The following is a 26,759-nucleotide window of genomic DNA, read 5'->3' as shown; positions in this document are numbered from 1 at the left end:
TAGATAGATAGATAGATAGACAGACAGACAGACAGATAGACAGACAGACAAACAGATAGACAGATGGATAGACAGACAGCCAGACAGATAGACAGACAAATAGATAGATAGACAGACAGACAGACAAACAGATAGATAGATAGACAGACAGACAGACAGACAGATAGGTAGACAGACAGACAGACAGACAGACAGAAAGGTAGACAGACAGACAGACAGACAGACAGACAGACAGACAGACAGACAGACAGACAGACAGACAGACAGACAGACAGACAGACAGACAGACAGACAGACAGATAGACAGACAGACAGATAGATAGATAGATAGATAGATAGATAGATAGATAGATAGATAGATTCAAAGTAAACTTGTGCTAGCTCGTATAACAATCAGTGTGTTAAATTTTGTCCACTAGGTGACGCATGTAGACCGCCTCTGCGCTCGTTACGCCACCCTCATTCTACCAGCGAGAGTCTTCCTGTGTAACCCTGAGCAGCGGGTTTGGCCACACTCAGAGCGCGCGTGTTCTCGCAGGATGTGGTGAGCGCGAGAGGTGGTGCCGCTCTCAGCTCGCGCGGTGACGGTCGGGACAGCGAGACGTGGCTCGGACAGCAGCTGGAAGACTCGAGCGAGTTAAAGTTCGTTGCGAAGGGCGTAAAATCACGGGCCGACGGCCGCTCCATACAAGGCAAGGTCGGGTGGGGAGCAGCGCTGATCCAATCATCTGCGCTCCTGGGAAGAGCCCGGAACCGAGCGACGCGACTCGTTTTGTTTTCTGACAAGGATTTGTAAACCTTTGAGATGTTTCTGTAGAAGCTCTCTTAGTTGTTTAGGTTTTAGTTTTGTTGTTTGTTTTGGATTTGTGTACTTTGGAGATGAGTGCGTCAGTGAACGGAGTGGAACCCAAACCCGCACCGACGGTCAGTCAGAACGGACCGGGTTCTGTTCCTCCGAGCCCCACCGATGTCAAAACACCCGAGCCGGTGCTACCGGACGAGGAGCCGCAGTCTTCGGTGACAGACGCCACGCAGATGGGAATGAAGTTCGCCAAGACATTCCTGCTGATTTTCCCCATATACGTGTTGGGATATCTGGAGTTCAGCTTCAGCTGGGTCCTCATCGTCTTGGCTGCGCTGTTCTGGCTCAGACGGAACCAGGGCAGCAGATTCGCTCCGGTGAACCGGGCGCTGGCGTTTCTGGAGCAAGAGGAGCGAACGGTGCGTCAGAGCGTCCGGAGCTCAGAGCTGCCGCCGTGGGTGAGTTACACACTGAACATCGCGTTACTCCAGTATGTTAATGTTTCACACGGGGAACTTTGACCTCAGTCTTGACCTATAGGTCTTACACAGCCCTGTTGAACCTGTGTGTCGTTAAAATCTGATGCTGTTAAGTTAGTGTAGTCATTCCATACTGTTGTTGGCATGTAACTGACATTGCTTACATACCTGAATGAGTCACAAATCTAATCAAGACCACAAATTGAAACTGAAGTATCAGAACTGCACCCATTAAACATTTTGATCTGAGCAAAATCACTCTTAAAGGGTTACTCCATCTCAAAATGAATGTTTTGTCATTAATCACTTACCCCCACGTTGTTCCAAACCCGTAAAAGCTTTGTTTGTTTTTTTTTGTGTCCAACTGATATTCTCCAAAATGGTGCTACTCTGACGCAGAGGAGACGAATTGTTGAATAAAGTCGTTATTTTTGTTTTCTTTGCGTACAAAAAGTATTCTCGTAGCTTCGTAAAATTACGGTTGAACCACTGATGGCAGATGGACTATTTTGATGATGTGTTTCATACTTTTCTGGGCCTTGACAGTGTCAGTTGTTTGGCAGTCAATGGACAGTCACAAGCCTCCCTGTTTTCATCCAAAATATCTTAAATTGTGTTCCGAAGACGAACGAAGCTTTTACGGGTTTGGAACGACATGGGGGTAAGTGATTAAAGACAAAATTTTCATTTTGGGGTGGAGTAACCCTTTAAGGTCTTCTAAAATATTTTTATTTGAAGTATTTGATAGGTCTTCATTAGAGAGAGACAGATTATGGCATTAACCATTTTTTTCCCATATTCAAATTTTTCTTATTATTTACACTTTTCTACTACTTTGCATACATGTACTATAGTGTGCACTAACTAATAATAAAAATGATATTATATTGAAATTAATAATAAAAATATTTATGATGTAAATATCATTTATTGGACATAAATTAAAATAATCTTTATTGGTCATAGTAAAAGTAAAACTTTGCATAAATGTAATGACATTAAAAATAAAATATTTATAATATTAATCACTTTTCACTACGCAAAATATTTGATACAAAAAAACTTTTCAGCCATTACAAATCAATAATTTTATTCTAAATAATATATTTATTCTATATAAACACACTTTTACGATGAAGATTATTTTTATTTATAATGAAGAGATATCCACATTTTATTTTTAATGTTTATATTGTGTTGTATCTGTTCAGCCCCACCATAGAGTCCAAGACAAACTTCTCTTACAATGAAGTATAATTAAATAGTAACATTAGTAAGTATTTGCACAAATTTATAAGCTTTCATGTCAGGCACATCGATTCACGTGTAATGCAAAAAAAATATATGTATTGTGCCCCTAGGCCTAGGTGGACTTTTAAGGCTTTCAAGAATGTGTATTGATTGACCACTAATTTAAATACTAGATGAGGCGTCTGTGGTGGGTGCGACTCTGATAATACAACATGAAATATTAATTCAGAGCCTGCATTCGGAGTCATTTTTCATGAATTTGAATCCTTGTGGGAAATCTTCAAAGCTCTAAGCACAAACAAGGACAAGTAAGGTTGTCAAGTTTGTTTCTTTTGGCCTACAGACTTTGGTGTTCTGTTACTTTAAACAAATGAGTTTGCTGTCTAACCTGAGATCATAGTTCTGGCATATTAGCAGGCCTGTGTGCTGAAAGCGGCATTCGGGGACACAAAACTCCAGTGTTCACTCCATTAGCTGTAAATCACAGTCTTGCCATGGCCAGGACAGGCTGTCATTGTTCTTTCTTTCGGTTTTAGGCTGATATTAAGTAACATGAACAGGTAATTCATGAAACTCAGGTTGACTGATTGTCTGATTTGGGATTGGTTGCATGGTTGTGAGTCAGTGTTATTTAAGTATCATTGAAATACTAATATAGTTTTGTTAATATTTTGAGTTTGATTTTGTTTTCTGTTTTCTCTATAATTTTAATTTTAAAATTTATTTTGTTTTATTTTTTTTACATTTTTATTAGTATTATTTTTTTAAATATGTCTACCTAGTTATTTTTTATTTATTAAGTTCAGTTTATTTAGTTTGTTTTTATTTAGTTTAAATTTTAGTACTTTGTTAAACTAAACAAAAATGAGAAATGTTGCTTTAATAAAATAGAGTAAGGTTAAGCTTTTTATGTTAATTGATTTAACATTTAAGTAACAACATTTTTCCCCATGATTTTAATATAGTTAACTTTAATTGTGAACATGCATGAAAGTCTGTTAATCAAAGATGAAACTCACTGCACACTCATATTAAATACTTAACTTTGCAATAATCATCAGTTTTCAGTTCAGTGAAGTGGTCTGCCTGTGTGTGTTTGTAACAGGAACTGGTGAAACATTGTTTATTTGTGTCAGATGAGGGCCGTATGGTGAAAGAACCTCTCCTTAGTGGGTGTGGTGTGTTACTACAGTAACTGCCATTATGACATTTGACGTTATTATTATGACGACATCAAAGCACAGTGAGTCAAATACTTGAGGAAATGTTGCCATAGTGACCTGTCAATCAGATGAGGCGCACCACGTTTTGTTTCTGAACAATAGTTTGGACGAGTAGATACAGTGACACTTTACCTGGAGGGCAGATATTATAAAGGCAGAGCTCCTGCCCTGTTGTGTCTGTGTTTGTGCATGTGTTAATAACTAACAAGTGAATCATTATCAAACATGGCAATGAAAAGCTGGTGAAGTTTGAGTTTTATTAGCTGGACCATGAAGAGGACACACAAGGGTTTTTGGTTTGTCCAAGCCTTTCTGTGTAACTCATTCACTACTGAGTAGTGGTCTACAGATATAAGATTTTTGGCTGGAGAGCAGGGGGCGGTCAGTGTGCATAAAAAAGCTGATATGTATAATAAAATGTACATAAAAATATATTTAAGAATTTAATAACACATGCATAACAATTGCTGTATTTACATTTATTTTCCATAATATTTATGAAAATAATTAGTAAATAAATCAATTTGCTAATTAAAAAAATAAAGTAATAATACAACCTGAATTCCGGAAATATTGGGACATTTTTTAAATTTGAATAAAATGAAAATTAAAAGAATTTCAAATCACATGAGCCAATATTTTATTCACAATAGAACATAAAGAACATAACAAATGTTTAAACTGAGAAATGTTAAAATTTTATGCACAAAATTATGCTAATTTCAAATTTGATGCCTGCTACAGGTCTCAAAATAGTTGGGACGGGAGCATGTTTACCATGGTGTAGCATCTCCTCTTCTTTTCAAAACAGTTTGAAGACGTCTGGGTATCGAGGTTATGAGTTTCTGGAGTTTTGGTGTTGGAATTAGGTCCCATTCTTGCCTGATGTAGGTTTCCAGCTGCTGAAGAGTTTGTGGTCTTCTTTGACATATTTTTCGGTTAATGATGCGCCAAATGTTCTCTATAGGTGAAAGATCTGGACTGCAGGCAGGCCAATTCAGCACCCAGACTCTTCTACTACTGAGCCATGCCGTTGTAATAGCTGCAGTATGTGGTTTTGCATTGTCCTGCTGAAATACGTCGTCTGGAGGGAAGCATATGTTGCTCTAAAACCTTTAGGCCTATATACCTTTCAGCATTCATAGTGCCTTCCAAAACATGCAAACTGCCCATACCGTATGCACTTATGCACCCCCATACCATCAGAGATGCTGGCTTTCTGGAAGCTGGAAGGTCTCCCTCCTCTTTAGCCCGGAGGACACAGCGTCCATGCTTTCCAACAAGAATGTTAAATTTGGACTCGTCTGACCATAGAACACTTTTCCACTTTGAAACAGTCCATTTTAAAGTCCATGTAAAATCAATATTAAATTTGTGTTCTGAGTTTGTCACACCACAGAAAAATGTGTTATTAACCACCCAGCCAAATTTGTAAAATAAATACGCCAAGTAAATAAAATAAGGTATCAAAATCTTGAATAAATAAGCAGTATTCTCTGCTCTCAAACGCTGGGGGCATGTCCACTGGCGGTGCTGAAACCACGCCCACTCACGGTAAAGCTGCCGTCTCTCTCAACTGCCTTCCTCTAGCAGCTTATTTAATAAGGAGACCGAGCTGTTTTGTAAATGATCGCAACCAGGTATTATGCATTTACGTGATGAAGGCATAGCTAGCTAGCAAACTTTAGGCTGTAGTAACTAACGTTAATGACAGTAACTCGCGATTGAGCCGTGAACCACTGATGCTAATATGCTCTAGTTATTAGGTGTGTTCGACTTGAACCAGCGCTGCAGAAGGATCAGTGTATGACATCAAAGTACCGTGAGAACGATTCGAAAGCATCAGGAGCATCTGCTCTCTATAGCTCTCACTGTACTTTGATGTCACACACCTCTTATAATGTTGGGAGGGCCGTGCTCGGTGGTTCGATTGCGTCATCGAGTCATGATTTAGCCCCGCCCAAGAAATCCTGATCACAAAAATGGTGAAAAAATGTTTAATGGTCTAACTCCACAATTAAGTACTACGTAGTTCACAGTCTTTGTAACATGTTTCAGCAATGCATTTATAACATTTATAATGTGTTTACAGACAATTCTCAGAATTGACTTTAAATGAGCCTTGGCCCACAGGACACGATGGCGCTTCTGGACGATGTTCACATATGCATTCCTTTTTGCATGATAGAGGTTTAGTTGGCATCTGCAGATGGCACGGCGGATTGTGTTTACCGACAGTGGTTTCTGGAAGTACTCCTGGGCCCATTTAGTAATGTCAATGACAGAATCATGCCGATAAGTGATGCATTGTCGTCTGAGGGCCCGAAGACCATGGGCATCTAACAAAGGTCTTCGGCCTTGTCCCTTACGCACAGAGATTTCTTCAGTTTCTCTTAATCTTTTGATGAGATTTGCAAAGCCTTTGCAATTTGATGTTGAGGCCTCTGCCTCTAAGACATCCCATTTATAGCTAATTATGTTACAGACCTGATGTCAATTAACTTAATTAGTTGCTAGATGTTCTCCCAGCTGAGCTGAATCTTTTCAAAATCTTTTTCAGCCCTTTGTTTCCCCCGTGCCAACTTTTTTGAGACCTGTAGCAGGCATCAAATTTGAAATGAGCTCATTTAGTGGATAAAAGTGTAAAATGTCTCCATTTAAACATTTGTTAGGTTCTCTATGTTCTATTGTGAATACAATATTGGCTATTTTGTGATTTGAAAGTCTTTTAGTTTTCATTTTATTCAAATTTAAAAAACATCCCAATATTTCCGGAATTCGGGTTGTAATAAAAATTTAAACTTAAATTGGTCAACCACTTCTGAGCAGCGTTGCCATCCTTCTACTGAAAATCTTCAGAAACAAATAGTCAAGCCTCTAAAGTATAAATGTTTTTCTCAAATAAAGAATATATTTTACATGGGCCTATATGTATGTGTGTGTGTGTGTGTGTGTCTGTGTTAAAAAAAATATGTTGCATAAATATCATTAGAAGTCATAGTAACCATAAGAAAAGCATTTACTTTGGGGAACAACTGCCAATGCTGCTTCTGGGAATCAGTATAGATTATTACACTAATGTAAACATTTCTAAGCTTCAAATGCTTCTTATTTGCTAAACAAATACCTAAACTTATATTAACCTAAAACAAATAAGCTAAACTTCTGCAGTACACTACAATAGAAAATAGGGCTCCAACAGACTGTTGCAAAACAGTTTTTTATGCAAGAGACGCCTTTACTCTGTGTGTGTGTGTGTGTGTGTGTGTGTGTGTGTGTGTGTGTGTGACTGATAGATTTATTACAGTATGTTTGCTTTACTGTCTGATCAAAGTCACAAGGGCCTTAAGAGAGTGTGTTTGTTTAGCTAGTTCTTTTGTTGTCTCTTCTTCTGTATATTATGTGCTGAGAATATGGCCGGTTCTTTCCTGGCTTTGCTCAGCTCCAGTAGTTTTTTTATTAAGGGGTAGAGGTTTAAGCACTCAACGTCTGCATTGATTTCCACCCATAGCCATCCGCTTGTTCTTTCAGGAAGCACCATGTTCTTTAGGACAGTATGTCTCTCTCCTCTTGTCTCGTCATTTGTCTTTGACTGAATAACTACAACTCACTTATATCAGCAGATCTGTCCATCGCCAGCCTCATTCATCTAGTCATCCTGTCATCACTGTCTGTAAATTGCTGTGTGGTGTCAGCCTGTCTGTTTTCTCTCTGCTGAGATGCTTGTTTACTTCGCCATTCATCAACCTAAACAAACTCTTATTGATCAAGTAAGGAGTAAATAGAGCTGATTGTCTTGGGTTTAGTTCACCCAGAAATTAAAATACTCACCCTCATATTGCTTGTAACTGATCTTGCTCTGTCTTGCTAATCATTCAGTGATAAAAGTCTTATGAGTTTCATGATGCATGATATATCAGTAAAGTATTAGTTGTCAGCCAATATTACTTTAATTTGTTTAAATATGTATGGTCTGATATCGGATATTTAATTATGCATGCACATTTCCATCTATTTTAACATTTAGATTACCTTTGTAGTTATGCAGCACACACTTAATACATTTTAATAACACTAATAATTATTACATTAAAATGTTATGATTTTCTCTAGCATTTATAACTAATGGTTTTGTGCTCTTTCAGCTCCACCAGTCAACAAAAATAATACCATCCAATCAGTGTCCTGCTTTGAGTCTGACACACTGACTGTCTGACATGCTGACTGCCTGATACATTCTGCTCCGCTAAAAAAAAAAAAAAAACAGCAAATGCCCTTTGACCTGTTCACCAGTCGTGCTGAATCATCTCAGACATGCCTGTGATACCTCACAAAATCATTTAGCAGCTCAAACTGTCAGTCCTTCATCGAGTTCACAATACAATCTATACCTCTGGTTGATTCATTTAGAGGTTAGATGAGGTCAAATCTTTATGAAGTTCTTCCTGGTTGCTACAGTCACTCTCAGAATGAGCGTGCCTGTGTGTTTGTTTCTGTTTGTATAAGACAAAGTTGTTTGCTTGCCTAGGAAATGACATTGCCTAACAGATCCGATCTTACACAGATGCACACGTTCACGCCCATGTGGATAAATCACACACACATTACTGCATTTGGTCAGAGCGTTAACATGTCCTCATGAATCAGCTTTACTTGCTTAGACTAGCTGCCTGTGTTGTGTCAGAACTGTGCTATTGAAACTGGAATTACTGCATGGAAGTTTCTGACTCATTTACATTCACGTTTTTCTGTATTTATGGATCAAATGTACAAATCTAGTGTGCTATGTTATAGAAACAGGCAGAAAGAGCCAGGATAACATTAAAAATATATTCACAGTGTGTCTGTGAATGAGACTTTGACCCCTAACAATGCTTTCTAAGCTCTTTGAAGGCCAGAGATATGTGTTTGTGACAGAGATAAGACATGTAGAGATGCAGAGTTTGTAATATCAGATCGGATCATCTCAGCGTCGGCTGCTCTCTGACAGGCCATGGGAATTAGCAGGCTAACTTTAGCTGCTGTCTGCTCTCTGCGCGTATAATCAGGAAATAACACAGCTTTGAGTCATAGGCTGGCTTTCTCCCTCAGGAAAATATGAGAAAGAAATGGAGCCAAGGACAAGTCAGGGATTTTCCATTTGGTTTTTCTAGCATATCTCTCACTCACATGCTTTTGTGCCACATCTTTCCATATAGGTCCTTTCTTCTTACCAGAGTTTACACGACTGCATGTTGAAGAAAGTAAGATGAAGAGCCAAAGAGAGAGACACAATGTCTATACTGTGAGCGAGCAGCACGATGCGACGAAAACTAGAACACTACAATTCAAATTAGAATTTATTTTTAAACAGAATTTAAAGGGGTCATATGATGCTTTTTTAAAGATCATTATTTTGTGTATTTGGTGTAACAGAATATGTTGACATGCTTTAATGTTCAAAAAACACATTATTTTTCAAATACTGTACATTATTGTAGGTCCTCTATGCCCCGCCTCTCTCAAACGGTCGTTTTCTGCAAAGTCCCTCCTACTGACAAGCGCAGTCTGTTCTGATTGGCCAACTGGCACAGTGCATTGTGATTGGCCGAACACCACAAGCACTCGTCGGAAATGTAACGCCCCTTTATATAATCGCAAGCTTATATAAGCTCGCGATTATATAAATCGTATTTATTTTTTAACGTGCGAAAATTTCGGACTCAGTGTGCAATGACCTTTACAGTCGCTGATTCAGAAGCGCCAGATTGTCATAGCAAAGTCAGAATTACATCCTCTCCTAGGTTCACGAAATGGTTGTCCATAAAATGCATTGCTGTTCTGTTGTAATCTTAATGATTCTTAATTGCATCTACTTTCAGAAGGCCAAATAAAGTGTCTCCCTAACATGGCTGCATCAACACTACTGGGGTTACTGAAACCACGCCTTCTTTCTTTGCGTGCACATTTGGGCGGCATTACGCAAATATTTCCACATCGTGACGTTGACATGTGGGGGCGTGTTTTAATGAGGCATTTTAGCCCGGTCTGACTATAATTTTTTATAGTGTTGAGTGAAAAATTGTAAATGGTTTAATATTGCGTTATGGTTTTTGGAAGAAAAAAAATTATCAAATTTACATAAAAAATCTGAAAATTGCGTTTAACTCAGACATTCCATCCTTAATCAGTCTTCATAAAAAAATTCTGTTACAAAGGTCATTCCCAGAAGTCCCTGTGTATGATATAATTATATTTTATTCAAATACTGTATCAGTGAAGAATTACTTCAACTGATTCAGTGAGTGAGCAACTCTTTTATTACTGATGACCGATTCATTAACCGCCAATTCATAAGTGTCAGTCGTTTGTGAATTGGAATGCACTACCTGTTTTGTATGTTTCGTGTCACTAGCTGTTTAGTGTATTTAGTGTTGTTGTGTCAGCATCTGTGAAAGAACTCAGATGCTGAAAAACCACTAACTGGACATGCATGAAAATCATTTGCTTCCTGTTATTAAAAAAAGATTCCTGATTTCTAATCCTACTTCACAGTGGTGTGAAGTTTGTAGTGTTGACAGATTTATTGTTGATAATGAGAACGCACTGGTTTTATTGCATTGTTTGCTCACGGTGAGATGGAGAGACCGAGACTGAGAGAGCATGTTCTGTTAGCACCTTTAGTCTGCTGGTCTTCAGCAGAGTAACAAAATATTCTATTTAAACAGCCGCATTATGTCATTTATAAATGTGGTCATGTAATGAGTAATGGATATGATGAGTAATGAGATTAAACTAGTTCATTTTAAGAGTTAGAGAAGTGGAAATTTAACTCTTCTGTTCTGTTTATACCAATGCATCATTTCACTACATGCTCTGCATTTAAAGAATCAACGTGTCATTGTGATGAAGTGTAAAAATATTGATTTGTTGAGTTATTTTCAGAGCTGTTATTGTCAGCTGGTGATGTGCTGGGACTAATGAATGTGTTTAAAATATCCATTAAAATAAAATTCAGTCTGTTTTGTGTTTCAGGTTCATTTTCCAGATGTGGAGAGAGTGGAGTGGCTCAACAAGGTATGTGTGTGTGGTGGTGTGGTTTTATAAAAATAGATCTAAATCTATGCTAACCCAGAAATGTCTCCTCAAGAGTATTAACTCTCTCTCTTTCTCTTTTTTTTAACAGACTGTACATCAGTTGTGGCCATATATTTGTCAGTTTGTAGATAAAATCTTCAAAGAGACCATTGAACCGGCAGTGCAGGGAGCCAATGCGCACCTTAGTACTTTCACCTTCTCCAAGATAGACATGGGGGACAAGGTACATGCACGTGTTTACATAGCTATCTAAATGAGAGCATACCGTAGACCTAACCGACTCAAACCCTAAACCAACCCAACAAGACAACTCTGTGTTAAAATGAAATTCATGTAAAATCATTAAAAATGACAGCATTTATAAATAAAGCATTTAATTGTAATTTAATTTTTTGTCTATAAATAATTTAAATATAGTTGATTAATTAAAGTGAATTTTATAAAATTATATTTATTTACCTTTTACCTTTATTTACGTTTTTACCTTTGAGCACATACCAAAGACTTAAATTGTATTATAAAGCTATTTATAATTGCAACATATCGATCTAAACCCTAAAAGTAAACCTTTGGCATTTAAAAATGCTAATAAAAACATTATATTATAGATCCCTTTTACCTTTGAGGACAACCGCAAAGGAGGGTTTAGTCATATTTAGCTCACTTCTAAAGACGTTTGTCCTCAAATTAAAACTTAGTAAACCAACACACACATTTACATACTCTTATACACACAGTATATTAATTTTTCATCTGTCTGCAGCCTCTCAGGGTGGATGGAGTGAAAGTTTATACAGAGAATGTAGATAAACGACAGATTATTATGGACCTACAGATCAGGTAAAATGCACACAGATAACGTTTACCACTGAGAATCATTACTGGATTTGGGATATTGAAAGTCTGTTTGTGTGTTATTGTATTTGTCTAGTTTTGTCGGAAACACTGAAATTGATGTGGATATTAAGAAATACTATTGCCGTGCAGGAATCAAGAGCATACAGGTAAGAGTGTGTGACAGATTCCTGTTTGTGTGTTGCTTACATAAATTGTTTACATTTGAGTATGCCCCCATTACCCTGATAACAATCAGAATGACCACACATGAGCTTTGATATGAGTTTGAACTGTATAACAGAGCTTCATTGCTTTGTTAGTTTATAGTCAGGCATTAGATGTAATGTTAGTCCGTTCTCATATCTGCAAGCAGAAGTTTTTTAATTATTTATATGAGCTTTTTGGCTTTAACTGAAGAGGATAGTGGAGATGTTACAGGAAACATTATGAGAGGTAGTGGTATTGGGAAATAACCCGTGCAGGATTCAAACTCAGGTCACCTGCACATAGGCCTATTATGCATTATGCAAGTCAGTATTATTTTACTATTTGACTAATAGTTACTGCATATGCTGTGACACATTGAGCTATAGTGCTCATGCAAGCAAGTTTGAATCATTTGAGCATTTCTCACTGTTATACCTTTTATTTGTTTGTTGTTTGTATTTGTAGCTTATTGGTGTGTTGAGGGTCATCATGGAGCCATTGCTAGGAGATATGCCACTGATTGGTGCACTGTCTGTGTTCTTCCTCAAGAAACCCGTACGTTAACCACCACATATACACACTATTGTGTCACATGTAGAATAACATTCATTCATTGTGTTTGTTTCTTGATTAGTTGTTTTCTTTGCTACATACCTGGTATTACTTAAATTAGACAATCATACAATATAAAGAATGATGAGAATGTCTGTTATTTAATAATAACCCACACCCTTGTAACTTGTAGTTTTTTTCGGAATCGGAACACTGCTCTGACCTGCTCTGCAGAAACTGTGTTCAAATAAGATCTAAATCTATTCCTCGTCTCATTCATTCATCTCATTCTCAGCTTTTCATGTTAACTGGACATCTTGATCCAAAATATTGATCTAAAGAACTTTGTTCATCAAAGACTCCTGAAGAAAAATGTATTACAGTTTCCATAAAAATATTAAGCAGTACAACTGTTTTCAACATAATAAGATAATAATAAGATAACAAGATTATAATAAGAAGTTAATTATCAATAACAACATAATAATAAGAAGAAATATTTCTCGAGCAGCAAGTCAGCATATTATAATGATTTTTGAAGGATCCTGTGACACTAAAGACTGAAGTAATGATGCTGAAAATTCAGCTTTGCCATCACAGGAATGAATTACGTTTTTAAATATGTTAAAATAGAAAACAGTAATTTTACATTGTAATATTATTTTACAATAAATACATGTAGCCTTGGTGAGCATAAGACTTTTGACTTTTCATTTATTTTTTGGAAAAAAATTCTTAACAGTAAACGTCTAATATATTTCATTATACTTATAACCAATGACTACAAATCAATGTTTTTGGTTAATCTCGCAGTTTGTTATTAGATTACATCATTTGCAGTGCATTCTATATCCTTCATAAAATATGAACACAGTCTTTAAGCATTTGAAGTGTGTGTATGTATGTATGTATGTATGTATGTATGTATGTATATATGTATATATGTATATGTGTGTGTGACCTTGGACCACAAAACCTGTCTTAAGTGTCGATTTTTCAAAATTGGGATTTATACATCATCTGAAAGCTGAATAAATAAGCTTTCCATTGATGTATGGTTTGTTAGGATCGGACAATATTTGGCTGAGATACAACTATTTGAAAATCTGGAAGGGTGGAAAAAAAATCTAAATATTGAGCAAATCACCTTTAAAGTTGTTCAAATGAAGTTCTTAGCAATGCATATTACTAATCAAAAATGAAGTTTTGATATATTTATGGTAAGAAATTTACAAAATATCGTCATGGAACATGATCTTTACTTAATATCCTAATGATTTTTGGCATAAAAGAAAAATGGATAATTTTGACCCATACAATGTATTTTTGGCTATTGCAACAAACATACCCCAGCGACTTAAGACTGCTTTTGTGGTCCAGGGTTACACACACACACACACACACACACACACACACACATATATATACATATACACATACACACACACACAACCTGTATGTGTTAAATATTGTTACATGTGTCTGTTTCTCTCTCAGTTGCTGGATATAAACTGGACAGGTCTTACAAATATGTTGGACATCCCTGGAATAAAGTGAGTGATTCACATGTCAGCCATCACGCATCATGTAATCATATTATGCCAGTTTCATAAAACTGGAGAGTGGATAAGGCAGCCTTTGAAATGCACACGTGCTGTCACATGACCTATTTTGTATTTTGAGGTGGCACAGATAACAGTCTCTCACACAAACATTATACACGCTCACTCTAGTCTCAGAAATGCTGTTCTTCCTGTCAGACCACATCAGACGATCCACGTTTACACCCACTTGTGATGGTAGGGAAATGATGGGGTCTTAATAGTGTGTTTTATCTTAAAGTGCGTCCTGTGATCCCCTAGCATCAGTGTGTGTGTGTGTCCAAATGTAGAGTTTAATGTGTTTCCCAGAGGAGTCTCACTCTCTTTTTCTCTCTCTTTTTCTCCTTTTATAGTCATGTCATAGGTGGAGCTGGTATTGTGGTTTAGGCGTGGGGAGATCTTGTCCTTTTGTTATATTTTCTCTCTCTCTCTCTCACACACATGCACACACCCTCACAGAAGAGTCACATTTCATGCACTTTTCTGGTTAGACATCAGTGCTGAAATCAGTCTGAATTCTTTGATCTCTGAAAAATAAATTAATTAATCCTGATGTGTTACATGTTTGAGCTGAAATGCAAGTTAATTGGTAAATAATGCTATAGATACAGTCATTAACATATTGTGGGTGAAGGGACTATAAACAACTATAAACTGCAGTACTTAAATGAAAACTGTGCTAATGGAGAACTGCTGAGGGAGGATGGAGGAAGTATAGTGCTCTAATTCATTCCCTTATCCCAGAGGTTCTCTCCATTTTTTTTTTTTATTTGAAAGCCCCACATAGTTAAATACAATATTCAAAGGCCACCCAATATATGTTTTCTCTGATATTTCATGTGCAATTAAAACAAAGCTACTTGCTTTCCAGCTTTTTGTTCAAAGAAACTGGGAGTGTTCATGAATTAATTAACCACAATTCATTTTGTGGTTTCAGAAATTTCAGGAACTGTGGGCAAAAAAGGGGAAGGGTTTAAAAAATATTATTTTAGTTTATGTTGATTGTATATTTTTATCATTTCAGTTGAAATAAAACATTTCAATATGTCAAATATAATATTAATATGAACTTTATTATTTTTTTTAGGTTTGCTGAGGCCCTCTAGTGGGCCCTGGCCACCTTGAGAACTATCCCAAATGTTTAATTTCACATGGTTTAAGCAAAAAAAAAAAGGGCCTGAAGATGTGTGTTTAGTCAAAGCAAAAAGGCCTTGAAAAGTGTTTGTTTCATATCTTAGCATAAATACCAAGAATGGACAGAGTTTTTTTGTACACAGTTATTATTTAGCAGAATATCCAGGTTGCTGTTTTCTACACAGTGGAAATGCAAGCAGATTACAACCGCAGCTATCAAGCTAAATTTACCTAAAAATATAATAAAAGTGGTCTGTACAGCTTGAGAACGCGTAGTCTTGCCATTCAAAATATCACATATTTTTTAGGAAAAAATTACTTATGGATGGATAGATTGAATTTAATGCATTTGACTGATTTGTTCTAATATTTCACATCATCACTAATCTCTCTTTCTCTCTGTCTTTCACAGCGGTCTGTGTGACAGCATTATTCAGGATATCATATACAGCTTTCTCGTGCTGCCAAACAAAATCACTATTCCACTTGTAAATGATGCACAGATTTCCAAACTCCGCTTCCCCATGCCAAAGGTGACACACTTGTTCACTTCACATACACATGCATACATGTATATAAACAGAATATTTATATCATATGTGTGTTTTTGTTGTAGAGTATTCTGCGGATTCACTTTCTGGAGGCACAGGACCTGGTAGGGAAGGACAAGTTTCTGGGTGGCCTGATAAAAGGAAAGTCAGACCCGTATGGCGTCATTAAGCTGGGTAATCAGCTCTTCAGATCCAAAATCATCAAAGAGACAGTTAATCCTAAATGGAACGAGGTTTATGAGGTAAGGGACTAATTTGTAATTGAATCTGTCCCTCTCTGACATTTATTTATCAACCCAAGGTGTTTATGTGTGTTTCAGGCATTTGTGTTCGATCACCCAGGACAGAATGTGGAGATAGAGCTTTATGATGAGGACCATGATAAGGATGATTATTTGGGAAGGTAATGGCTCTGATTAATCTAATCAATCATTAAATAATTACAAGCAATAATACTTCAGAATTCCACCTTCAAGATCGTCAGGATCTGTGTGTTATTTTAATCTTTTGATTTTTGTCCTCCTTTATTCTTTAGTCTTACCATCAACGTAGATGAACTAGAGAAGGAACAGAAAATAGATGAGGTACAAAAAAAACGTTTTGTCTTATTTTGGTCTTACATCTCATTGTATGAGCTCAAAGCTTGGATAGAAAAATTGCTTAAATTATTAGTTCACTCGAAAATTGACTTGGCATCATTTACTCAGCCTTTTGATATTCCAAACCTTTATGAATTAATTTCTTCTGTGGTGCATGAATAGTGGATTTTTAAAGAGTGTCCTGCCTCCTCTTTTCCAAAAAATGAAAGTGAAATGGACCTGTATTATGCATGTGGTATCATAGGATGAGTAAATGACAGCAGAATATTCATGTTTGAGTGAACTATACCTTTAATAAAGCATTATTATTATTATTATAAAATACAAAGTTTTCAAATGAAATGTATGTTTTCATATAATAAATCCACTCCCTCTTTCTTTGGGTGTGTGTAGTGGTTTGTACTTGATGATGTTGCCACAGGAAAGCTTCACCTGAAGATCGAATGGCTTTCTCTTCTCCCTACACCTGATAAACTCGATGTGGTAACATAACACACCTCTTATACACATCAAAGTGATATGATATGACTTCTGTTAATGATTTAGACTTTACTGATCAAATAACAAATGTACACTACTCTTTAAAAGTTTAGGGTCAGTAAGGAAGCTCACTAAGGCTGCATTTATTTGATCAAATATACAGTAAAACCAATAATACAGTAAAAACTGAAATATTGTGAAATAAAATGTCATTTATTAATGTGATGGCAAAGTTGAATTTTCAGCATTCATTACTCCAGTCTTCAGTGTCACATGATCCTTCAGAAATCATTCTAATATGCTGATTTGGTGCTCAGTAAACATTTATTGATATTATAAATGTTGAAAACAGCAGTTGTGCTGCTTAATATTTTTGTGGAAACTGATTTTTTCAGGATTCTTAGATGAATAGAAAAAAGAAAAAAAACTATTTATTTGAAATATAATTCTTTTGTTATATTATAAATGTATTTAACTCTCACTGTTGATCAACTTAATGCATCCTTGCTGAATGAAAATATGAATTTCTTAAAAAAAAAACCATACATAGTATGTATAGAAGAACTGTAACAAAAATAGAAACTGCACATTTCTTCTTTTAAACTCTGAAATTTCCCATTTCTATAAACATACAAAATAATTTTGTGATAATTATTGCATGTAAAATAAGACATCATTTAGTCCTTTTAAAGAGGCAAATCCCCACACACACAGCACAGAGCCGGCACTGATTAAAGTTTTATGTGTTGCTTTTCAGGTTTTAAGCAGCATTAAAGCAGAAAAAGGGCAGGCCAATGATGGACTGTCATCAGCATTACTGTTGGTGCATCTGGACTCAGCCAAAAATCTGCCAGTGAGCATTAACGCACTAACACACACACACACATTCTCACCCACACTAGCTTCTTTCTTTCTTCCTCACATTCTATGTTCCACCTTCCCTCTTTCATCAGGTATCACTTCTACTACTACACTTGCCTTGCCTTTTTCTCCTTTCATCCTCTGTTTCTTTCTGTTGTCCTGCTCTGGTTTCTTGTCGCTCTGGGTGAAGAGTGTTTTTGAGGGGCACGTGGGCAGTGGGTGTCTGAGAGAGCGTCGCTCTGCCGGGCTGGTGTTCTGTGAGAACACTTCTGCCCTCTACAGGACAATGTTTGTGAGTCACTCTGCTGACATTTCCATTAGATTGGTCTGCTTGCATTTTACCTGCATTTGGTGCATTAACAGCTGGTTATTTCATTTACAAATGTTTCATAGTTACATCTCAACTTCCCTTTTGCACGTAAAATCTTCCTGTAATGCTGTTTAAACTCTGAGGACTGTTTTGTTTGTATTTGTTTGTCGTGGTTTGTTCTGTCAGCATGCTAGAGTTTACAGAGCCCCTGCCTGCATTTTGCATAGATATAAATAGTCTGTATTAGAGGCGTTTTGTTTTTTCACTGTAAAGTTGCACTCGTTCCTTTTAAAGAGGGCATTTGAATATAGAGCATCAGAGGTGGTTCAGGGAAAACATTTTGACTATGTTCACACATCAACAGAACGCAGTTGTCTGCCCTGTTTGGAGAGCTAAATGAGGTTATGTGGTTATGGGTATATTGCTGATCAAGTTTTTTTGTTGGTCAACGATGATAGATACCAATATCTAGAAAGAAGGTTGACCGATCACTTATAGTATAATGGATGTATGATAATAATAATGATTAAAAAAAATGCAGAAAAAATACTGTGTGATAATAAAAGAGAGCTGCACAAAATTGCTGGAATTAAAATTGTTTACTAAATAGGCTTACAACTTTGTTCTGATTTCGTTATTTGAAATCAGACTTTTTTTATCAATTGATGAAGCAATATTTGACAAGGACAAAATCGTTATTGGTCGGTATTGATAATCTAAAAAAGAACAAAATATTTGCTGATTAACTGTGTGTAAGAGAGATTGTGACAAAAAAATTGTGATGCACTACTCTTCAAAAGTTTGTGGTCAGTAAGTTTTTTTTAATTTATTATTATTATTGGATATAGGATTGAATATAGCAAAGATGCATTATATTAATCAGAAGTAAGAGTAAAGACTTTTATAATGTTACAAAAGATTTCTATTTCAAATAAATGCAGCATTAATTTCTTCTGTTACTTTCGAACTGTTCATCAGATCAGAGTCTTCAAAAATGTCACAGTTTCCTCAAAACCATTAAGTACGACAACTGTTTTAATATTAATATGCACCAAATCAGCATATTAGAATGATTTCTAAAGGATCATGTGACACTGAAGACTTGAGTAATAGCTGCTGAAAATTCACAATATTGCTGTTTTTACTGTAACTTTGAACAAATAAATGCAGCCTTACTGAGCATAAGAGACTTCTTTCAAAAAATCTTACAGACTCTGAAATTTTGAACAGTAGTGTGTGTTGGGGGGTGTAACATAGAGATGCAGTAGAGTGTCAATTTTGGAAGCATGTTGAATGAAACGGGTCTCACTCTGCACTTCACTGTATGAAATACATGATTAAGCAATGTCACACAAGCAACATTTTATACAACAGTTATACATTATTTATACATGCAGATTAAACTGACTATTTCAGACTTAATATTAGAAAGCTATTTTGTCTATATTTGCTTTGCACAACAAGTTCCACACAAAAACAGGAAAAAACTGTTGAACAGAAAACAAACGGTGCTGATCAAAAGCGTTAAAAGCTCCAGGGCTATTTTATTAAATATCAGCACATTTAGAATGACTGTAGCTGTAACTATTGTATAACTGTTGCTGTATCAGCCCATGCCTCATTATATCATTTTCATCAGTCCCTGAAAGCGTTTGAGTAAATTCAGGCGTCTTGTAGTGTCCTGCAGTGCCCATGACATTGTGTGACATGTTTCTGCAATCAGATTTGTTGCGGATTGATTTGCAGTGAAGTGTGGGTTGGACTGATTCTCTTTGGATTGCCTTGTCTATATTTCTCTTTCATGTTTCTTTCTATCATTCTTTCTTCATCACTGTCCTTGACACCTGAATTGTGTCCTCTCATGTGCCCACTCTCCAGGCATGACTAATCAAATGCAAATGAATTTAAAATACGCTGATGTGTTCTGCTAGGACTCTTTCATCATTTGAACAAATCATACGGATAAAATACGAGGCGGCATTATCTTTTCTCATTTTCATCAAATTAACCATGCATTAATTCCATAATCATTCATTTTGTTGTGTATGATTGAGTGAGTATTCCAGGATGTCTGTGTTTTTGTGCAATTATAAATTTAACTCTGCATGCCATCCTCCTAATAATCCTGCCTGTATTTGTATTTGTTTGTGTGTGTGTGTGTGTGTGTGTGTGTGTGTGTACGCGTGTGTGTCTCGTCCTTTTCTGCTTGGGGAAATAAGCGCAATCCTTTAGAATTCAACAATGCAGGTCTGAAGAAGGGTACAGTCAATAAAGCGATAAAGGTAACACAACCAGTTTTCTCACAATTTACACACTCACATAATGATGTAGAAAGACGTGGCAAGTTGTTTATGTCGATTTAAGATCCTTCTGCTGCAGGTATCATGTGTGCTGTTTGTGTGCTTTGATTAACCGCATGCAGACCCGCGTGTGCATATGACTGTCTGAAACGCACTGAATTCAGACTCTGAATGCCACAGAGACTATTTCTCTTATGTAAATCTCAGCCAGTTTTCCAATCCCATTTTCCCAATTCTGAATTGATTGCATTTAATTCAAGCAATATATGAATCAAGATTATACACCCAATCGTACATAAATACAACATATAAGACCTTGCTTGAATCTAACAAGTTTTTAGGTTTTATTTCCTGATAGTAATATGGTACATGGCATTCATAAGGGCAAATAACTACTGTTATTTTAATTTAATGGAATAAATACAATATTTTAGAATATTTCTAACTTTAATGTTTACCACATCTGGACTAAATCCATGGCATGCTGTCTATTATTAGGGTCAAGAATTAGGACAAGTTTTAACAATAACAATTGATTTTAGCATGTATTGCTCAGTAAAAATTCTTGTTAGTTGATTTTAAATTGCTCCTTTGTTTAAATGTGAAAGTGCATTAACTGGACCAGCCTAATATATTGCGATTTGAACTAAAGAAGCAGAATTTTCAGTACCATTCAATTAGATTACAGTGATAATTCGAAAATATGTTATTAAAACATCATTTTGAATATCAGTTTTGTAGATTTTGGACTTTTCCCATTCAAGTAAATAGGACATATGTTTGTATGTGTATAAGCTACATAGAAAACAGCTCCCTGTGGTCCATAACAAGAGTTTGAATGTGGCTTTGAACAAAAAAATGTTGGTAAACAATCTTATGCAAACATATGAAATGTTATGATATGGTAATTACATAGATTAAACATTTATTTACAGTGTTACCTGCTCAGCTTTCCATGTACTGTAACTGTCTGTGGTAATGGACAGCATGCCAGGTGTGGTTCATAGTCATTGCAGAATAAGACGGGAGTAAATATCAAATTGTTACTAAGAATCATTTCACGCCGTTAGTGTGCAAATATATACTGTAGATTCTTACATGTTTGAGATGACACTATTATTGTTTGATTTAAATCCTTTTGTTATTTGCTTTAGTAAGAGTGTGGTTAAGGTTGATAATGTTATTTGTGCATATTGTTATTTTTATGTGTTTAATATGGAAGCGTTGTTAATAACTATTTGTATGCTCTATAGTCTGGTAAAAAGGTCACCAGTGTGCCCAGTCCATTCGTCCAGTTTACTGTGGGACACAAATCCTTTGAGAGCAAGGTAAACACACTGATGCACACAAGTAATCTGTCTTTAAATTTAAATGTGCATAACATATTGTGTTATTCTTATAGGTGCAAATTTAAACATTGTGTGAGGCTCTTTGAATTGGCTTTGCATGAAAAGAGATGAATGCATATAAATTCATTACACATATTAGTTGATGTTTAGCTCTCTTTGTATAACAGTATTTCACTGCAAAATGTGATGTTGCAAGTTTGCTTAAGTCAGACTTTACTGTGAATTTTTAACATGGTGAAATAATTCCAATTCAGAACCTTTGTGTTTTCACTGTTGCTAAATGTATAATGGTTAAATGTTTTACATTCTTTTCTCGTTACAGACAAGATATAAAACCAACGAGCCGCTTTGGGAGGAGGCCTTCACATTCCTGATCCACAATCCAAAGTGTCAAGAACTTGAAGTGGAGGTAAAGCACAAACATGCACTCGCAGGCACATGGGGTTTTGTCGCTTAATGGTTAAAAATTTGGGCTGGTCCCTGAAAGGCGAAAGATTTGAACACTGCAAGGGTGAGCAAATACTATTCTTGATGTTGTAGGAAAGTGTAACAATAATTACAACCCCAACTTTGGTATCATACTAGCTATTCCTTTCTAAGTGATGTATTTAGACTGGATTTGTTGCCCTGCTATCCATTTTGCTACATGTTGTTTTTTTGTTTTTTTTTGTCTGTTCTCTTTTTAAATGTCATTTTTTGCACATTTATTTATTTCTGGAAAATAAAAAATCATAGAAATCAAGGTATTAATAAAAATTTACTCAGTTGTACCTTATTCATGGAAAGTGTATATAGTCTGGAAGTTGCAGTGTTTACAACACAGTGGTGTGTGTCATTTGAGTCACAGTCTGATGTTTTGTGTGTGTGCAGGTAAAGGATGAGAAGCACGAGTGTTCCCTAGGGACGTTTTCTCTTCCTCTGTCAAAGCTGCTGCAGGAGGATCAGATGACTCTCAGTCAGCGATTCCCACTCAGGAACTCAGGACCCGGCTCTACGCTTAAGATGAAGATGGCACTTAGGGTAACACGCACTCACACACAAACAAACATCTCACACATACATTTTTGTTAACTGAAATTAAATAATTCATGGAAAGTAAAGGAAAACTAATAGAAACGGAACTAAAAACAGTGGTTGAAGCACTAACTGAAATTAAATAATAATATAATGCACATATTAATGCCTTTTAGATCCCTTAATCCTACCCCATACCTACATTTAACAACTTAAACCTTACTAACTATTATTAAGCAGCAAATTTAGAGTTTGAGGCAAAAGTCATAGTTAATTGTGACAATTGGACCCCAAACTAAAGTTTGTCTTTCATCAAGCTAAATACCTAAATTACTCTTTGTACTGATGGATGGAGTAAAAAAAACTTTTCACAATTGAAGTAAAAATTAAAAGTACAGTATTTGAAATATTACCTAGCGGGTTTCGCAATTCAATGGTCTTAACCATTGTACATGTAATTAGCTCCAACAATGTTCTGTAGATTCCTCAACTATAAAACCTTAAATTTAAAAACCAAAAGTTAAAACTTAAATTAAGATAAATATAACAAAAAAAGGAATATGCCCACTAAATGAGAGAAAAAACTAAACTGGAGGTGGCCACAGCAACAATTAAAACCATAACCAAAAATAAATTTCTTCATTTTATGCTTTTAGAAATATATATTTTCAAAGCAGCTTCAGTGAAAATAGTGCCTCAATGAGGAGGTTAAACATGACTGGCAAAGAAACAACTGAACCTTGCCCTATATAGAGGGTCCATCTCAGCAGGAAGTGTCGCTTTTGCTGTAAATACACATAAAAAGTCAGTAAGCAATGCATATCTGTCTATATGTGTATTTTAGATTCTCTCTATGGAAAAGTTGCCAGTATCAGATCAACCATCCTCAGTTCAGATCCGTCGCCCCAGTTCCAGCGCGACCCCCAACCCCTCTCCTCAGCTGCCCAATGTTTCAGAGCCCACCCCAGCATCCAAAACCCAGCAGCCAATCCCAACACCCAGAAGCCAACCCACCCCAACCCCTCCCCGCGGGTGGATCCCCTAATAGACAGAAGACCATTCGAGGACTCACCTACCCGTCTGGCTAAATCGGGGCGGAGCACGTCTAACCTGGCCATCTCTGGCTCTGAGCTACACCTAAACAGCAAAGAGCCGACACCCAGCATAGCATCTGACATCTCTAACCCCAGCACCACCCAGGAGCTCCAGAAGACAATACAACAATTACAGAAGTATGTTTGAACATTTTTAACATATTTTGACCTTTCTATCTGGTGCCATTCATGGTTTGTTGAGATTCCAACACTTTAAAAAAAATCTGTTTTTACAGTGGAGCCTCACCTGGTTTCGCTCCTTTGGGTGAAATTCAGTTAACCATCAGACACAGTCCCCAAAGAAACAAACTAATTGTCGTGGTACACAGCTGCAGGTAAAATACATAAGACTTTTGATTCTTCTGAAGTATTTCAGTGCTTCCGAAAGATGTTTTTAATATAAAAGTCTTCATATTTTTGTGTTTGCAGGAATCTGATCTCTTCTACTGAAAATGGTTCTGATCCATATGTCCGTTTGTATTTGCTGCCTGATAAACGACGCTCTGGACGCAGAAAAACAAACACCATAAAGAAAACCGTGAATCCGGTCTATGATCAAACGTCAGTTTCTTTTTCCTCTTCCAGTCTCTTTAAGTCTTCTCATTTTGCATTGAATAAAAATACTTGTATTTGTTTTTAAATAAAGCGTTTGTGTGTTGCGTGCACATGTGTTTGTGTAGGTTTGAATTCAGTGTGTCACTTGTGGAGTTGCACAGAAGAACACTAGATGTGGCCGTGAAGAACGGAGGAGGAATTCTGTCAAAACACAGAGGGCTGCTGGGAAAGGTTACATCCCTCACATCATAAATAACATTAGAAATAACAGTCCTCACACCATTCATAACATAAATAACTTCTTAAATCTTGTTCATAAGATAAAAAACATTCAGTTTGCCATTCACAACATCCTTAATATCATTGTTCTAAATCTAAATTATAGAATAATATTTTCTATCATTTTTTTATTTTGTTTTGGCTCTCATGAACAAATTATTCATATATAAAAATTGTGTGTTTCTCCCAGGTGTTAGTTGACTTGACCTCTGAGGATATGTCAAAGAGCTCAACGCAATGGTAAAAAAATTATATAATTTTGAAGCCTTTAATATGGATATGATGATATTGATTATACTGAATATTCCCATTACTGTAATTACTGTATGCATAAAATGTACTTTACAGTGGTTATTTCAAGTTTAGTGTGCCCTATTTAAAAATCTCAAAATGCATCATTTTGGAGAAGAAAAATATGGTTATAATAATAATTTTATTGTAGATTTGTTGTTTTAAAGTAATTTTTTTTTTCTTTTCTTTCTGATTTAATAAATCATGCTTCAGAAGGTTAAATAATACTACTATGTTTGTTTACATTTAAGTAATGAGAGTTATAAGCCACATTTTCTTTATGCAAAGTATATACACAATTTTAGTAAAATATGACCCAGACATTTCTTGCCTGTTATTTATGAAAATGGCACGGTTAAAAATCCCCCCAAAAAAACAATTTCATTAATATTTAGCCAAAGGTATGTGAACATGGTATCAGAAATTTTTATATGAATATGTTTGTGTTTGTGTGTGTTTGGCAGGTATGAGCTTTCAGTGGACGGGCTGAGGCGACAATCCCCTTAATCAAAGGAACCAACTTCTTTCTGCCTGCACATACTGTATTAAAAAAAAAGAAGAAAAAAACTACAAATCCCTGCGCAAGACTCCAAACCTCAGCCATATTTAAGCCATGTGTTTTAGCCGTAGGCAAAATTTGTACATGTTGGATCTTCAGATTTTATCACTTTTAATAGATTTACAGTGTGAAAGAAGAAAAAAAAAAGAACACTATTGATGTAATGTGCACTGACTTACCAAGAGTGAAAGAGAGAATGAGAGTGAGAGTGTTTAGAGATTTTTGATGTTAAAAAGGGATATGGTTCAGCGGCATCTGTTGGATTGATTAGTTGTTTACGCATTTAGACTAAACCAAGAGTGGCAAACTCTAACAACATCCGCCATTTACACATTTATGGTGGAGAGATTATGTAATATATATAATTAAGCTCAGACTGTAAATATATACGAATAAATCTTAAAAAGGAATTATAGTATTTGGAAAGGTTTGTTAAATATTAACCCTAAGAGTTTTTGCTAAACAAGCACTGAACTCTTTGAAAGTGTTATATATTATAATGCCTACAGATGCTCCTTTTAGGAGATAAATTTACCAAAGTAGTACTCGGCTCATTATAAAGTGTGTGTGAGTGTGGGATTAAACCAAATATGCACCTAAATGTTTTACACACCCAAGTGTTCATATATATATATATAAATATATATATATACGTGTTATGTGTTCTCTGGTGTTGTTCAGCGTCCACCATCACAGCACTGGCTGTCAGTGCTTAAACATGCATGGGCAGCTACAGTGTCACATGACCCTGGATATCTAATGCTGCCATATCTCTGTATCTTGTTTGGCCTTTCTGTAGCACTCGGTCACATGTTCATTCCTTCAAAAACACCTGGTCACCTCTCACCCGCTGCATCCCAGCTGTGCTTCCTCAGTCATAGAAAATGTCTTGTGCATAGTCTGATATTAAGTGAAGGTTGTGGTTTCGTCTGCTGCAGTGTCAGTGAGCTGAGCTTATGATATGCAGATGGTCAAACCTCAAACTGTTTTGATTTTATTCCTGTCAGCAAGAATGTGTTTTTATTGTATAAATTATTGTGAATATTATGACAGATTTTATGATGCTTTATTATTATGATTAGTACTTATCACAAAAAGCAAACATATGCAGTCAGAGCAACTCTCTGTGCTGAGCTTGCCTTATAGATGTATATTTCCTGTGCCTTATGACCAACAATATACTTACCTTAGGGGATATTTGGCATCAGATATAGGATTGTAAAGTCTCTGTATTTGATGATGTCCACTGTTTTCTTTTCAATAAACCATTTATTCTATACCAGTAAATAGTTTGAATGGAGGAAAGGAATAATTATTTGTGTTGATGTCATATTGTCAAATGCAGTCAAATATT

At 36.1% G+C, this 26,759-nt stretch overlaps 1 protein-coding gene across 1 annotated transcript; it reads left to right on the top strand.

The window, feature by feature from the left end:
* Nucleotides 1–312: 312 nt before the first annotated feature.
* Nucleotides 313–26,684, top strand: esyt2a (extended synaptotagmin-like protein 2a). The gene is given in 24 exon segments (XM_058794416.1): nt 313–1,260; nt 10,770–10,811; nt 10,921–11,055; nt 11,596–11,672; nt 11,764–11,836; nt 12,342–12,431; nt 13,926–13,981; nt 15,576–15,696; nt 15,780–15,956; nt 16,035–16,117; nt 16,250–16,298; nt 16,707–16,796; nt 17,551–17,646; nt 20,184–20,246; nt 21,518–21,592; nt 21,936–22,022; nt 22,484–22,633; nt 23,472–23,642; nt 23,645–23,859; nt 23,958–24,056; nt 24,151–24,282; nt 24,402–24,507; nt 24,746–24,795; nt 25,311–26,684. Coding segments are annotated over 24 exon segments (2,661 nt in total). The 5' UTR covers nt 313–879; the 3' UTR covers nt 25,354–26,684.
* The last annotated feature ends 75 nt before the right edge of the window (nt 26,685–26,759 follow it).

Source organism: Onychostoma macrolepis, chromosome 02, assembly GCF_012432095.1.
Source record: "Onychostoma macrolepis isolate SWU-2019 chromosome 02, ASM1243209v1, whole genome shotgun sequence".
Classification (NCBI taxonomy): domain Eukaryota; kingdom Metazoa; phylum Chordata; class Actinopteri; order Cypriniformes; family Cyprinidae; genus Onychostoma; species Onychostoma macrolepis.
Note: the sequence above shows the minus strand (reverse complement) of the source record. Positions and strands in the feature narration are given on the sequence as shown.